The sequence below is a fragment of the Silurus aristotelis genome (assembly GCF_946808225.1).
Source record: "Silurus aristotelis genome assembly, chromosome: 28".
Taxonomy (NCBI): domain Eukaryota; kingdom Metazoa; phylum Chordata; class Actinopteri; order Siluriformes; family Siluridae; genus Silurus; species Silurus aristotelis.
The window spans coordinates 779592-796345 of NC_139601.1; the positions used below are offsets into that span (position 1 = coordinate 779592).

Consider the following 16754-nt stretch of genomic DNA (forward strand, 5'->3'; position numbering starts at 1 on the left):
GTATTTTTTAAACCTATTTCTAGGAAATAAACAATAAACAGCACACACATCTTTCAGAAAGTTTGACGTGAAAAATATGAATATCTTTATCACCAATTTTCTTATAAACATCTTTTCCCACTTTCTAAGAGGTGAATGACATATGATACAAAGTTAGTGCTTCAAGACATTTTTGTGCTATTTGTACAAAACAAACAATACGGAAGACTAAAGGAAAAAAAAAAAAAATCCCCCTCACAGCAGCAGAAAAAGTATAAGTTAAAAAAGAGGGAGACAAACACCATATTCACATTAATCCATTGCAATTCTAAAAGCATTTTTTATATAATAATGACAGTTTACATGTTTCATAAGTTGCAAATAAATAAATTCAAAATAGCCTTTTTAATAAAATACAAACATCAAGCAGAATCAAAGCCACTCAAAGTGATATCATGCGGTCATTCTCACTTTCTCAGCCTCCCCATTTACACTTTTAAATTATCTAAAGATATTACTTTAAACATTGTAAATATTAAAACATCAACACAAAATTCTATTGAAAATGTACACAAACCATCATAATCAAAAGATATGGATTTGAGGAAAACAATAAAAACCATCACTTTAAATATTTAAAAATCTTCCCTACTAGAGGCAGAATGTTACTGTGTAATACCAAATAGTGAATATATCTCCTTCTGCCTTAATTAAAGCTGTGGTCTCTTATCCAATAAATAAAACTTTTAAATGAAACATTGGCAGGACTAAAGGTTTAAAAAAAACTTCAAGTAAATACATATTCCTCATGCTGCAGGTAAACTTACATATCAAAAACAAACAAGAAAGCTTTTTAAAACAACGCAAAAATTGTTTTCTTCAAAAATGATTTAAACGTACATTATCACGTCAGTATCTTGGGCAGTTTCCAAGCTGCAGTTGTCGCTCTCTGGAGAAGTCGTGTGCTCTGAAATGGCTCCCTATCTGACATCTAATGCACTAAAAAGGGTGTTGAGTGGCTATTAAAGCGTAGCCTTAGGCCTTATAGTGCACTGCATAATGAAATGGAACCATTTTGGTATTAGCCCTGGAATCATCAGTCGCACAGACACTTTACCCTCATGCACAGAAAAAAAAACAACAAATTCGTCTCATCAACAAAAATTTTCACAACTCTGTTCAAAAGCATAGTTCTAAAGCTTTATATTTACATGAAAGTAGCAATTGCAAATAAGCAGATCGCTTTCTTACACATGGAGAAAAGCATGAGGTGAGAACCCAGAGTTTGTGAGAGGGAGAATGAAGCTATAAACACAATGCATTTTTTTAAACACTCCATTCACACTTCATTAAGTCAAATGAAATTTGCAGACATGACATGCTTTAGATCTGGAAGTGATGGAGCCTCTGTCGAAGAGATCAATGTATTCTCATCAACAGAGTGAGGTTTTAAAATCATACTATTAATTCATTTATTTCCCAGCAACCTTTCAAAATTCTGTTGGTTTTAAGGCACCCTCGTCAACACCACTGCCTCTAATTCGCCTTGGCTGAACCCCCATCACTGCTATAAGGGCCTTTCGATTATTTCATCATCTTAATTGAAAGGTGTTGGATGACTATGATAAGTGTTCTTGGATTAACAAAGGGAAAAGTTTAATTTGATTAAAACAATTGGAAACTGTGTCAGCGCCAACGTTTTTTACAATTATTTTGTTTAATATAGGATAACTTTTTAGATAACTCTGTCTAGCGGTAACATTAATCAATCACTTAATGTTATTCAGATGTTATTGTATGTAAAAGATGTTAAACCTTTATGCTGCAATGCATGTCAAAACAAAAACAGGTTAGTGATATGGGTAATCAGTTCCTCACAAAGCAATTAAGTCTACTCTCAAAAATTCTAACACTTCAATAATTAATAACAGCTGCCCATCTGTTGTACAGATTTTACAGTCTTGAAGGGAAGGCCCTCAAGAGTACCAAAATAATATCCAGCGCTATTATTACTGTTATTTTACAAAGATTTTTTCATTATATTCAGCACATTTATAAGCTGCCACCCTTCTGATACTTTCTCAGGACTGGCCATACTCAATTTCCGTACCTCATGTCTTGTCAAATAGGAGGACTAAGTGCACCAAGGCACTGTTGTGTAGCAAACCAGGCAGTCATTTAGATTTGTGCACACAATATGCCTTTTAGACATTTTTGATATATTGTTGTTTTTGTTTTGTTTTTTAAGTGTCATTCTACCTTCAGTGACTTCCAGACTTAATAATGGACAACAATTTTAAACTCCACAGCCACAAATTCCTGGTATGATAGAAACGCTAGCAAAGATCCAGGTGTTTAGCACAAAAACAAACAAACAAACAATCTATGTATAATTAAACATGATTGTAAACACTGGTCAAGATCCATCGCCCCCATGATGGTCACATCTATACAGTATAGCACTGGACTTGGCAAGCAGGTGTGACGCACACTTACATTATTTGCAATTACGGCAACCTGTTTAGCAAAATTATATATTTCTTTTTAAAAATCTCCTTGAATACAAGACCCAGAATAGTCTGTAGAAGATCTGCACGACGACAGGTTACTAAGACACACAGCATCTCAATCAACCCATCTGGACGTGTTGAGAATATCAAAGCACTTTAGAATATGGCAAAAAGGACCAAGGAAATTCTGGGAAGACAGCGGAAGCAAAAAAGATGCACTGAAGAGGAGAATAAGAGCGGAGAAGCTGCAGGGATTATGGAAGTTTTACGAGGATAGAAGAGAGCAAGGTCAACAGAGAGGCTTAAGACCGAATGGCGAGGTAAAGCAATATTAACTGGAACAAGATGTGGATCCCGATTGGACAGCGCAAAGAGTGAGCCCGCCCACACTCCGACGTGTTCTCCTGAGGAACACAAAAAGACATGCATATAATCCCTTTTTTATGTTTATATAAAGCAAATAAAAATGCAACCCCTATAAAATTTAGCTCACAAGAATTTCACCAAATTTGCCAAATCAACTAAAAGGTTCTGGGCCTGGCATTATGTGTATACAAAAATTATCAAAGACAGACCAAGTATTTTGTAAAAGAGGAAAAAAAAAAAGATTGAAGACAGAAAAAACTATCAATCAAAGAGAGCTTTTTACCATAGCATTGTAATCAAAACACTTCTCGGGTCCTTTCCGGTATCGGGCAGAGCTCAACACATCACAGGGAATTTCCTCCTGAACTGGAAGCCATCATGCTAAAGAAAACCTCTGAACCTCATTTATCATTTTCACTAGCTATTAAAATGTTAGAGGGAAATTGTGATTTTATATATATATATATATATATATATATATATATATATATATATATATATATATATATATATATATAAACACTGCAAAAACTATGGTATTTTTATTATTTGTTCAATAAAAAAAACCTTTCCAAGTTTCATGTCATAAAATACAAATAAAAAAAAACCCCTAAGTGACTATTATATGGTTTAAAAATCTATCAACATTAGTTATGGCAAATGTTCTGCATGAACATATACATAAATATATATACATATATATACATATATGTATGTATATATATATATATATATATATATATATATATATATATATATATATATATATATATATATATATGTATGTATATGTGTGTGTATATATATATATATATATATATATATATATATATATATATATATATATATATATATATATATATATATATATATATATATACACAGTGAGGAAAATAAGTATTTGAACACCCTGCTATTTTGCAAGTTCTCCCACTTAGAAATCATGGAGGGGTCTGAAATTGTCATCGTAGGTGCATGTCCACTGTGAGAGACATAATCTAAAAGAAAAAAATTCCAGAAATCACAATATATGATTTTTAAACTATTTATTTGTATGATACAGCTGCAAATAAGTATTTGAACACCTGAGGAAGTCAATGTTAATATTTGGTACAGTAGCCTTTGTTTGCAATTACAGAGGTCAAACATTTCCTGTAGTTTTTCACCAGGTTTGCACACACTGCAGGAGGGATTTTGGCCCACTCCTCCACACAGATCTTTTCTAGATCAGTCAGGTTTCTGGCCTGTCGCTAAGAAACACGGAGTTTGAGCTCCCTTCAAAGATTCTCTATTGAGTTTAGGTCTGGAGACTGGCTAGGCCACGCCAGAACCTTGATATGCTTCTTACAGAGCCACTCCTTGGTTATCCTGGCTGTGTGCTTCGGGTCATTGTCATGTTGGAAGACCCAGCCTCGACCCATCTTTAATGCTCTAACTGAGGGAAGGAGGTTGTTCCCCAAAATCCCGCAATACATGGCCCCGGTCATCCTCTCCTTAATACAGTGCAGTCGCCCTGTCCCATGTGCAGAAAAACACCCCCAAAGCATGATGCTACCAGCCCCATGCTTCACAGTAGGGATGGTGTTCTTGGAATGGTACTCATCATTCTTCTTCCTCCAAACACGTTTAGTGGAATTATGATCCAAATGTTCTATTTTGGTCTCATCTGACCACATGACTTTCTCCCATGACTCCTCTGGGTCATCCAAATGGTCATTGGCACCTTAAGACATGCCTGGACATGTGCTGGTTTAAGCAGGGGAACCTTCCGTGCCATGCATGATTTCAAACCATGACGTTTTAGTGTATTACCAAAAGTAACCTTGGAAACGGTGGTCCTAGCTCTTTTCAGGTCATTGACCAGCTCCTCCCGTGTAGTCCTGGGCTGATTTCTCACCTTCCTTAGGATCATTGAGACCCCACGAGGTGAGATCTTGCATGGAGCCCCAGTCCGAGGGCGATGTCATGTTTAGCTTCTTCCTTTTTCTAATGATTGCTCCAACAGTGGACCTTTTTTTTTCACCAAGCTGCTTGGCCATTTCCCCGTAGCCCTTTCCAGCCTTGTGGAGGTGTACAATTTTGTCTCTAGTGTCTTTGGACAGCTCTTTGGTCTTGGCCATGTTAGTAGTTGGATTCTTACTGATTGTATGGGGTAGACAGGTGTCTTTATGCAGCTAACGACCTCAAACAGGTGCATCTAATTTAGGATAATAAATGTAGTGGAGGTGGACATTTTAAAGGCAGACTAACAGGTCTTTGAGGGTCAGAATTCTAGCTGATAGACAGGTGTTCAAATACTTATTTGCAGCTGTATCATACAAATAAATAGTTTAAAAATCATATATTGTGATTTCTGGAATTTTTTTTTTTTTAGATTATGTCTCTCACAGTGGACATGCACCCACGATGACAATTTCAGACCCCTACATGATTTCTAAGTGGGAGAACTTGCAAAATAGCAGGGTGTTCAAATACTTATTTTCTTCACTGTATATATATATATTTTATATATATATATATATAAAAACATACATAAACATACATAAACATACATTTAGGTTGACTTTATTGTGGCAAAACTATTCCATCCTTGTTAAATCAACTTTACCCCATCAATATAAAACTTGCTGCTCATTGTAACACATTGAATGTGTGAGAAAGTGTTTATTACAGTATATTAGGGTAGCAATAGGATTAGAAGGATACACTCAGACTTAACTTGTGTGAGTTTCTCAATCTCGCAGGAACTGCAGGGAAGAGTTTCGGCCACCACAAAGAGCAGGTTGGTGTTTTCTATCCTCTTGGCGTGAAATAACCTGGAAAGAAACAAAATTCGATTGTGTCACTTGCAATGTTTAAGGATAATATTGATTAGAATATGATGGCCTCTGACAAACTGCTGGAGGTTCAAAGTGATTCCTTATAACCAGACAACTTTAGACATTAGACTAAATAAACTCTCCGACTTATAACCATTCACATTAGTGCATCTCATGCAGCCCTGGAGAATGTACTGATTGTACCTGGAGCAGTTCCCACAGTCCTGCAGCACGTTGAACGAGTTGGTGGTGTTGGTGAAGAAGAACTGGCTCTGAATAGTCACACAGCTGCTGCTTCCTCGGGTATCTTCAGCAGAAGCAAAATCACCTGAAACCACAAAACAGACACACATATAACAGCTTTGCGCTGGATGTTCATCTTGACATTTATTAAATGGGACATTAACAACAGCAAAAATAACATTGTCAATCTTTTTAAAATAAATGAGCACTTTTAATGCTTTATAGTGAAAATATATTTGGCCTTTTTCTCTAAATAAAGGCAAACGGTCACTGCTTAATTTGAATACATAAACACTGCCATACTAATCAGGATGCAGCAAGAAACACTGACCTGTGTTAAACCAGGTGTTGTATGCAAGACCGTAGAAGATCTGCTGCATTACAGACCTGGAAGGAGGAGTAATGTTCCATATTTCTTTGCATACACAAACAATAAATATGGATCTACAGATTCGACTGTATTATATAAACACACATACTGCAGATGTTAACAGTGGCTTATTTATAAAGGATTTATTTAGAGGCTTACCAAGCAAATGCTGATGTCCACCATGCCAAATTGAGCAAGTCAGCGATGGAGGGCTATAAAAAAAAAAAGCAGAAACGGATGAGTGGAGCAAGTAATTGATATACAGTTGGACATAATGATCTTCCAATAAAAGAAGGAAATGTAAAAAACGGACCCTGAGGCAGGGATATGTTATCATGATCTGATGAACTACAAATGCAGAGGTCTCATTATCTATAATAATTCAGACTTTTAGCTGACGACTGAAGAGAGATTTTGCAGTTAATCTAAAGTTACACATACACAAACACAAATGACTCTCAAACGCACAATGAAGAGGTGGCGTGTTGCAGCTCCCGTGCGGCTGCTGGCAGTCGGCTCACATGTAGACTGGTACTGGAACGTCTGCCTCCGGGCGTAGATGGAGTTATTATAGAGAGCGTGCATTAGATAAGGATCTACATCTCCGAAAAACAAACCAACCTTAAACAGGGAAAAGTGAGAGAACAGGGTTAAATCAACTTAGTGTGTGTAACGTTTAAATCTGAGCTGGTTTAATACTCAGTAATGACCTTGAATTATTATAACACATCGTCCATTATAATATCCACCAGATCTAACATTTTTATGATTCTAACATTCTAGCAGTTATAAGACAAGATTGCAACGTTGTGCCTATTCACATTTAGGAAAGAGCTCAGAGCATAATACCTTTTTCCATTGATCTCTCTGATTCGACATCACCAGAAAGCCACCATCATCAATCAGGTAGCAGAGCAGGTCCTGAAAGATCAGCGGGGTTAGCCAAGCAGGAATGAAGCAAATATATATAAAAAATATATAAATATATCAATTAGAGCTTCATCACTTACATCACTGTTTACTTCGCAGTCCATCTCACATGATCTGGTAGGACCACACTATAATACACACACACACACACACACACACACACACACACACACACACGTATAGAAAAAGAATGAGTGAGTATCCTTTTTCACATTCTTTATTTATAGGGTCCAGTGTCCAGTGTGTTTCCATCCTACCTTGTGAGATCCTTGCCTGCTGTCAGACACGTTGCTGGCCAGAATCTTGAACTTGTCAACCCACGCCTCCAAATCCAGCTTAACCCCCACCACTATTCACACACGAGTGAACATACACAGTCAACAAATTCCGCTTATCGATGATGAAAGACATCATGAGAAATAACAGTATTTACACATCACAGTGCGGCATCAAAGCTCCATTATTTCCAGTTCTGCCTCTCAAAGTATAAAGTTAGAATTTCCACAAAACTTTAACATATAACTGCATTTTTAATGTTTACATAATAAATGTCCCTATTATTCTGTAAATAAGATTTTTGGTGAAATTAACTTCCATTAATAATTAGACAGTTTAGACTTTTAGCATCAGTGATATGATGTATCAGACACAAGTGACTACTATATTTAGGGTAACATAATACTATATTATACACACACACAGAGCTAAGAAACCCACAAAAGGATTTTACTTGTGGCTTCATGAGAAGATACTGACACACACACACGCGCACACACGCGCGCGCGCACACACACACACACACACACCTGCTGGTTTTAGTGTTTTGCCTTGCACCGTAACCTCCACAGCAGTTGTGACAAGGATCCCTACCGTGCCGTTCTCTGTGATCAGTGGGTCCTCAAAAGCTGAAGATCAGAGATCACAAATTATAAACACGTTTTAGAATTCGTCCTTGAATGTGTGCATTGGTTACACTATAGGGCAGTTTTACACCACCGGTCTTATATATTTAGGCTTCTTATCCGGAATTAGTTTTTCTTTAATCTCGAATTAGTGTTTCTACAACAAGTGCTGTCGGCTGTGAGTTGCCGGTGAACACCCCTCTGCAATTGAAATGAAAATAAACCCTATGAAAATAAAGAAACTTAATCCATTTTGTGAATGTATGTGTACCATGTACTGTAACTCACAGGTGCGAGTTGGGGCTCTGAAGATGTAACCCTTATTGTCTAGACTGCGCCGGTAAAAGTTGGAATTCAGTGGCTCTAAATCTTCATCCCAAGATTCTGCCGCTCTGATAACATAAAAAAAAACACATTCACAACACTCAGTCAATCAATCCAATCTAAATTTCACAGCAAACATTTTGCTTCTTTTTTTCACACTTACGTGTTAGGATACACTCTCGTAACACCCCCCTCAGTAGAAGCGAACAATGCCAGGAAGCCATACCTACCCAGAAAAACCTTTTTTTTATCCAAAATCAATAGCATTTATTTTAATCTCACAAGTCCAAGCAGGTCCTGTATAAATAAGGTCTATTGGCTCTGCTGTGAGAAATACTCGATGTATTTTATTTTTTTATCTCCTCACGTGTTCAGGTCCTTGTTCTTCCAGGCCTTGGTGGCCAGCTGCCAGACAATCCCTGAATCCAAAATTGCATTATGAATCAGGCCTTGATCACCTGTTACAAAAAATATAAAACCTTTAGGGATCAGTTAGACCTTTACAACACCTTGTGAGTTCATGTTGATATTGTATACATGAATGTTCCTCTCATTATCGTATTAAATCCATAACAAAACGAAAACAACTTGCTGTTTATGTTATCAATTTCATGTTCCTGAAAACCCGAGCTATTTTTTAATGCTGCTCGTCACAGATTACTAAGTGATTAGCGCCACCTAGTGCTCAGCAGGGGATTGTTTAAAATGGAGCAATACATTCGTAAAGAGATTAATTCAATGAAGGAGAACTGCTAATTTTCAGATATTCCAGCTAAAATCTGCCAACAGTCATATCACTCAGCTTGAGATACAAGTAATAGTATTCTTAAAAGTATGTTTAATTACTGCTCAGTATGCTCACTGTTGGCATTGCAATAGGTAAAATATAAAGTTTATATATATATATATATATATATATATATATATATATATATATATATATATATATATATATATCTAGTGTGGGGGAGATAGAGAGGTACACACAGTCCTCTGTCTCCGGTGTGATCTCCACCATCAGTGACAGGAAACTCTCTAGAAATTGGGTGTTGTTCTCAGCGATGTGAAGACGCTTGCAGTATTCTCTGCAGAAGAAGAAGAAAATACAGAAATACAGCAGGTATAGGTATATTCCTACAGTCTGCCATTCCAAGGCTCACTATCACACACCTCTCAATTCAGATTCTCTCTCTCTTTCCCTATCTCTCAAAAACAAACACAAACATGCCAGTACCTCGGGGCCAGGAAGACATGTCCAGCTGACTCAAAAGAGCTGGGCAACAGTGACTGCAAGTCTGTAGAGAGAGCAAGAGAGCGTTATACACAGTTAAACTCTCCGTTTTTGTTGGTTTCTATAATTGCAACGTGATAGTGGTGGTATTAAGAGGTGGATTAAGTCAGGAAAGTCCCAACTGAAGGCCAAGGTACCAAATGCACAGCCTGATGTTGATTCAGTTGACCCATTTTAATTGGAGTATTAAAAACTTATTAATTACAAAAATTTATTAATTTAAGGTACATTTAAAAGAGAGAAAAATAACAGATAAAGCTGTGATTCATCACGAGTTAACTCATGACCATCATGCGATTAAATCAAGATTGAATATTTTAATTGATTTACAGCCCTAATACACATATGTGTGTGTGTGTGTGTGTGTGTGTGTGTGTGTGTGTGTGTGTGTGTGTGTTTACTCACACTGCAGTTGGAGCATGACGTCACTCAGGTCAGCCTGGATGTAGTACTCGCGGTATGAAGGCAATACTAGGCCCAGACTGCAGGGGGCAACAACATGTCACACAAGCAAAAAAAAAAAAAAAGAAAACATGACGACGGGAAGTAGACTGGAAAAAATTGAGCCATTTCTGAACAGAGGTGGAGAATCTGATCAGATTGTCATCCTTACAACTTTAAACTAAGCTGTATAGATATGCTTATATAACAGAACATCAAGACAAGAACCTGTATTTTTATTTCTGAATTTAACCTTTAGCATTTTCTAACCGGGGCAGATTTTTCACAAGAGGATTCGACTTTGATGTGACCTTGACCCTGTTTGGTCTCTATTCCCCAATCTACCAAGTTCATCTGCTGACTACAATTACATACGGTGCATGCAGAAATCATTGGTATGGTGTACGTTTTAGCCTTCCAACACTGGTTTATGAATGGACAGAAAGACTAAAAGAGAGACGGATAACTTAAGGGATCAATGAACAACCAAAAAAATAATAATAATTCCTCCATCGTGTAGTGGTGAAACCATAAAAATAGGATATTTTAGTTTTGTAACATAAAACATACATGTGAAACATTCCAAAGAACAGAATGCAGGTCATAACCTCTTGTGAATTTTGCTGTACTGAGAGCAGTTCTCACCTGTAGTCTGTGTCGTTGATGGGGGTCCAAGTGTAAGTCCGTACTGCCTCGTCTATATATCGCTAGTCACATGTAATATAATAATAATAATAGCTTATAAACCACACTTGCACACAAAGCGCAATATATATATTTTTTTAATTTATTATTCGTGTACCTCATCCATTGACTTGACAAGGGTCTTGATAGTCATCTCACCTGCTTGGCCATCAATCATCTGCCTTCGGATCTTTTATGAAGGAAAAATCAAGGAAGTGATTTTACAGAGCAAAACCAAAAGCAGGAACTACAGTTAAAGCTAAAAAAAATCAGACAATAAGTGAATCAAAACTCTCTATAGTAGCAATTCTCTATTTCACTCCAGTCTGTAGTGTCCCACTGAAACTAGTGTATGTTGTCTAAACCTATTCAAAAATAAACATTTTCAGGTTTGTTACCGTTTCTGTTCATGTTTATACCTCCTGTTTATTGCCGTCTTCCACTTCGGCATCTAAGAAGTCCAGAGTCATAGGTTCAGGCAGGTTCACCACCTGAGAACAAAAATACACTGAGGTACAGAAGCTTGATTTTTAACTTCCTGTGTTTTTCCTTAGTTTCTCTCTCAGCTTTGTGCTGGTCAGAGCTCACCTTTTTTGTAAATTTAGGTTTATGCTAAAATTCTTGATGTCTTACAGTTTCTTCCATGTCCTGGTGACCTTCATTCTTATTTTTGTAGTTTCCATTTTATCAGGCTGTCTAGGTCTGATATTGTTTGAGTGTTTCCTGGTTTCATCTCATCCTGCTTCCTCTAGCACTCTTTACACAATATTCATGTCCACATATGACCTCAGATCTGCTCTAATCAGATGTAAAATCCCATATAAATCACTGATCAAAACCTGGTATAAGAAACACAAGTCTACATAAAATTAGCTCTATCCATTTATGCATCGTAGTGAGCATACAGATATTGCAGTCCTCCATTATCCACAGTTTTACTGTATAATAAGATGCATTTCAAAACCTCATTAAAAAGCAGAATGGATTCAGTGTCATCGTGTGTTAATTATAAAATGTGTCTGATGAAGTGATTCGCTCCGACAAGCCAAAAAAACACACATCACATGATGAGGTGTCAAATTTTTCGACATGCAAGTCCATAATCCCTTCACACCAATCCCACATTGGCAGTACATACTAATAATACAATATAAAAAGACACTGTTGTAATAATCACCTTGGTCTGCAGGTTTGGATGAAAAAGTAGATATCCATTTGGGTCGATGGCAAAAATGTAGCCATTGGCTCCCAGCTACAAAAAAACATTTACAAAATTAGTTTTGCAAATTACACTTTAAAAGAAATATGACCTCTTAAGATCATGTGGCTAAAGCAAGAAGTGTGATTATTGTTTAAGAGCAAAACTCACATTATACTGCGGTGCAAGCCTCTTCAGTTCATCCAGGTGAACGTCCACGCCCATCACTCCCAGGATCAGCTGATTCTGTATAAGCATAATAAGAGTTAACAGTTTTGTCGCCTTAGTGATTTCACTGCTGCTGCTGCTGATGATTAAGAATTACCTGTGAGTTTTCATCCATAGTGAGATTAAAGACAGGCATTGTCCCGGTCACCACCAACCCCAAACCCTGTCAATGATCAACAAGAAACCATCAGTAAAAAATCCATCCAAAGACCCCAGATTTAACATAAACCTCATCAAAATTTGTTCCATTCACTCTCGTAAAAATTTAAGTACAAGAGAAATGCTGTCATAGACGTACTAAAGAGCCACTTTGGAAATAAAAAGAAACAACTACAGTTTGCACATGTTGGTCAGGGTTAACACTATTATCTGAATGTGATTGATTTATTACAATCCCCTGCTGCTCTCTCAATATAAAACCCCTAATGCCGCATTTAATGAAGGAATAAATAAAAGAACAGTCGACAGGATAAAAAAAAAGCAGATGTAGACCACATTATACTCCATTATACAAATACCTTCATCCTCACAATTGCAATGCACTGTCTGTCTGTCTGTCTGTCTGTCTGTCTGTCTGTCTGTCTGTCTGTCTGTCTGTCTGTCTGTCTGTCTGTCTGTCTGTCTGTCTGTCTGTCTGTCTGTCTGTCTGTTGCATGCTTCTTACCTGCATTCTAGAAGCACACCAGATGAATTTAGTATTTTGTTTTACATCTACAATATTTATATACATTTATAATGATTGAATGCAGGCCATTCAATTATTATCTCATCTAAATATTTACCAGGCACTCTTCTATTTTTTTTATTAAATTGTGAACAAATCATTATTTTAGTGAACATCTTCAGGTTACTTCCATAATTATACAGGACTTTCTGTAAAAGTCATCTGTAATTCTCCCACCTTCATGCCACAGGAATGGATGGGTGTGATGTTGGAGTGTTTTATTTTAGCCGTGTGCAGTACGGCAGCAAGTGAGAGCAGTGTGCAGCTCTGGGACGTGCGAGCATACACTAATGATGCAGAGAGACTTTCTCACCAGGGCGTCCTGATAAACGTTGGTCCACTGAACCTGCTTGGCACTTCGCCCAGCCAAGACCATGGGGCGACCGAGGACGTCTAAATACTCCTGAAACACACACATCAAACATAATTAGTCCAGAATATTAAGGTTTAATTGTCTAATAAGCTAATAAGCACAATTTATCATTCTGCGGGAGCACCCCGGGTGTGAATGTGTGTGTGTGTGTGTGTGTGTGTGTGTGTGTGTGTGTGTGTGTGTGTGAGCGAGATCTTAAGTGTGATGGATTCTCACCTGTGTGTTAATCCTGATGGCACAGATGGAGCGGATCTCAAAATAGTAACCTGCAGGAGGTAGAACGGAAAGTATGTGTGAGAGACAGACAGTGAGAGAGAATGAGGAAGAGAAGGAAATAGATGGAAAGAAAGAGAGAGAGAAAGAACTTCCTCACAAGGCAAAAAAATACTCTGGAGGGAGATGTTAGGTTTAAGTGACATGCTATACTCTGGCACTTATTTATCCCAAATAATTAGCTAGCTAGCTTTCTATGCTACCCACACAAGTGCCCGCACACACACACACACACACACACACACACACACACACACACCTTTGTTAGCGCAGGCGATCCACTGCAGCGGCGTGACGTCGTAGTTGTGCTGCCCCACTGAGAATGTAAACACTCGAACCTTCAAAGGAGATTTTAAACGTTTAATGTTAAATCTCTCAGCTCACTGACATGCCTCACATTTCAGCTCAGCACTCAAGACAATAATTAATGATTCACTTCCTCATGAAAAAGGAAACACCGATCCACTGGTGAGGCAGTGGTAAGAAGGTACTATAAGAAGTACTGACCTGTATACCAGACTTGATCTGGGGTAAATTATAAACCTTTTGTGGTAGTAGGGGTGTGTGTGTGTGTGTGTGTGTGTGTGTGTGTGTGTGTGTGTGTGTGTGTATGTGTGTGTGGGTGTGTGTGTGTGTTTACTTGGTGCTTGTAAACACATCACTCACCGTCTTGTTGGGCCAGTTGTACTGCTCGAAGATGTCCTGAGCTCTGTCCTCACCGCCGTCCGTAAACAGCATGATTATTTTATTACAGTTGGCTCTGGGGACGTTAGTTTTCTGCAAAATAAATAAAATCATTAAGATAATAAATTATTCATTTATACGAACACAGCATTTGCCCTTTAATGTGCGATTTACATGTTTGAAAAACAGTACTTACTGAGGTCTAAATCAAAGATAAATCTAACACTCTTGATCCAACTGATGGATGGATGGATGGATGGATGGATGGATGGACGGACAGACAGACAAACAGAAGACAGACAAACAGATAAATGGCGAGACAAATATATATAGACAGACAGACACAGTGACAGACACACATATAGACAGAATGATTTTTATCTATTTCGTAATCAGAAGCTCTGTGACTTACAGACAGACGGAAGGGGACGGATGTACACTGCTCTACAGTTATGTTAGTTACAGAGCAGACAGACAGAGAGAGAGACAGACGGACAGAGACAGAGAGACAGACAGAGAGAGACGCCTTACGTTGAGCAGCTGGTTGAATGCGAAGTGGAATCCTGATTTGTAATCTGTCGTGCCTTTGGCCTGCATCTGAGCCACGTGTTCTTTAAAGATTTTTTTGTTCCTCACATTCGCCTGGACCAAGTGTTTAAAGCACGGCACCACCGCCTCCGCCTTCTCGTTGAACTAAACGCAGGAGAGATAGAGAGAGAAAAATGGGAGATCAGAAAGAGACAGAGGACATAGAGAGAGTGAGAAAGAATTATGGGAGTAAAGCAAAAAAGATCTATAAGGAAACAATCTGTAAAACGATTTTCTAACAAAATCCAATGTTTATACTTAAACTATAAACGTGTGTGTGTGTGTGTGTGTGTGTGTGTGTGTGTGTGTGTGCCTCTGCTCACCCGTGCCACATTTACGTAATCGTCGTCTGACAATGTGTCCAGCATTTCTGTTACTGAGGCTTTAATCAGCTTCAGAGTTAAACCACTCACACTGCCACTCCTTCAGAGAGAGAGAGAGAGAGAGATGTATTGTCCACAGATTGCCTTTTCTGTGGTGTGTGAGGCAGCTTTTATGTTTATTCTCCACATCATGCAAAGCTTAACTTGACTTTAGAAAGACACAAACACTCACACATCCACGAGGATGACCATGTCTTTAGGGGATGAGGCTCCTTGGATGTACCTAAGGGGAAATAAATAAATATATATATATATATATATTTTTTTTTTTTTTTTTTTTTTTTTTTATAAAAATCTATGATATAAAAGATTTACCAACATATTTTATTCAGAGTAAATTCTCAGTAACTTGATCCAGATCTCCTAAGACACATCATCAAGCACTGCAGTGGGCAATAGTAAAAAATGTAAAATGTTGGTATACGAGTGGAGTGTGAGGCTTACCAGGGTCTCCGTCTCACGTCGTACAGGTCGATCTTATCGGGCGCTCTCCACGGTGTGGCTGCACAGACACACCAAAAATCACCTGCATATTTACTTGCCTAATAAATATATCCACCCACAAACAGGTGCTGATGAAGATATAATCAGTGTTCTTAACTTCACCTTAATGTTATACTGGCACAATGTTATGCCTGGTCTGTATATAAATCACATTATCACTGCAGTAAATGTTCTAGACGCAAAATAACGACACAAATATTTATTGTTAGAGATCAGAGGTCGTACCTGGGTAATACCTGGTGACGCCGGTGGCACTGCCAAAAGCCTGCCAGAGCAGAGAGGGGTCTTCTCTACTGTTCTCCATAAAAACCCTCTCCAACGCCTGAGTCCAGTTCAGCTCATTTAGGATCACCGGAGCTACAGCATAGAGAGAGAGAGAGAGAGAGAGAGAGAGAGAGAGAGAGAGAGAGAGAGAGAGAGAGAGAGAGACAAAGAGGCAAAAAGAAAAATAAGAACATATTTAAAGAGAATACAAACAAAAATATATTAATAGGAAAAAAGTGATAAAAAAAAAATCATCATCAGCATGTTTACTGTCTGCTGGGACTCTCTATCACTCCATTATCTCTGTTGCTCTCTCTCGCTTTCTCTTGCTCCTCTGTGGTAATGAATCTGAATTAATTCTGGATGAAGGAGCTGTAATTTTGCTGCTGTGCGACGGGGGACCGTGGGAACGACTGATTAGTCCTGCGTCTTCAAAACAACATCAACATAGCTGTCCCAGATTTCTTTTCACAGCATCTCATACAGCTCTCACGGTCACCTGGACTCTCTGTGATGTGGATAAGAACAGACACTGCGTCTTTTCTAACCAGCTTCCTTCCACAGCATCATCCTCCAGTCTTACTTCAGGGAAAGTCGAGGGAGAGAGATGAGAGGAATGGATCTGGGATGAAGCGTGCTCCTGATTACTGATGAGAACTCACTCAAGCACCATGTT

At 38.0% G+C, this 16754-nt stretch overlaps 1 protein-coding gene across 2 annotated transcripts in view; it reads right to left on the minus strand.

Moving 5' to 3' along the window:
- Positions 1 to 61: 61 nt before the first annotated feature.
- Positions 62 to 16754, minus strand: part of cacna2d2b (calcium channel, voltage-dependent, alpha 2/delta subunit 2b) — a 43574-nt gene continuing 26881 nt past the window's right edge. Inside the window, exons 7-38 of one of the 2 annotated variants that reach the window (XM_083533712.1) lie at positions 16040 to 16171; positions 15755 to 15812; positions 15483 to 15533; positions 15251 to 15350; positions 14871 to 15032; positions 14322 to 14432; positions 13915 to 13993; positions 13599 to 13648; positions 13323 to 13412; positions 12383 to 12448; positions 12229 to 12303; positions 12037 to 12111; positions 11279 to 11350; positions 10978 to 11049; positions 10821 to 10882; positions 10140 to 10216; positions 9678 to 9738; positions 9431 to 9528; positions 8811 to 8901; positions 8607 to 8669; positions 8408 to 8511; positions 8024 to 8122; positions 7475 to 7566; positions 7298 to 7345; positions 7137 to 7208; positions 6756 to 6908; positions 6447 to 6499; positions 6249 to 6304; positions 5879 to 6002; positions 5562 to 5671; positions 3139 to 3221; positions 62 to 2893 (exon numbers count right to left, since the gene is read on the minus strand). In XM_083533712.1, the coding sequence (XP_083389838.1) occupies positions 2792 to 2893; positions 3139 to 3221; positions 5562 to 5671; positions 5879 to 6002; positions 6249 to 6304; positions 6447 to 6499; positions 6756 to 6908; positions 7137 to 7208; positions 7298 to 7345; positions 7475 to 7566; positions 8024 to 8122; positions 8408 to 8511; positions 8607 to 8669; positions 8811 to 8901; positions 9431 to 9528; positions 9678 to 9738; positions 10140 to 10216; positions 10821 to 10882; positions 10978 to 11049; positions 11279 to 11350; positions 12037 to 12111; positions 12229 to 12303; positions 12383 to 12448; positions 13323 to 13412; positions 13599 to 13648; positions 13915 to 13993; positions 14322 to 14432; positions 14871 to 15032; positions 15251 to 15350; positions 15483 to 15533; positions 15755 to 15812; positions 16040 to 16171 (2741 nt within the window). In that variant the 3' untranslated portion in view covers positions 62 to 2791. The remainder of the gene's footprint in view (positions 2894 to 3138; positions 3222 to 5561; positions 5672 to 5878; positions 6003 to 6248; positions 6305 to 6446; positions 6500 to 6755; positions 6909 to 7136; positions 7209 to 7297; positions 7346 to 7474; positions 7567 to 8023; positions 8123 to 8407; positions 8512 to 8606; positions 8670 to 8810; positions 8902 to 9430; positions 9529 to 9677; positions 9739 to 10139; positions 10217 to 10820; positions 10883 to 10977; positions 11050 to 11278; positions 11351 to 12036; positions 12112 to 12228; positions 12304 to 12382; positions 12449 to 13322; positions 13413 to 13598; positions 13649 to 13914; positions 13994 to 14321; positions 14433 to 14870; positions 15033 to 15250; positions 15351 to 15482; positions 15534 to 15754; positions 15813 to 16039; positions 16172 to 16754) is intronic. The other variant, XM_083533713.1, reaches the window with a different exon arrangement.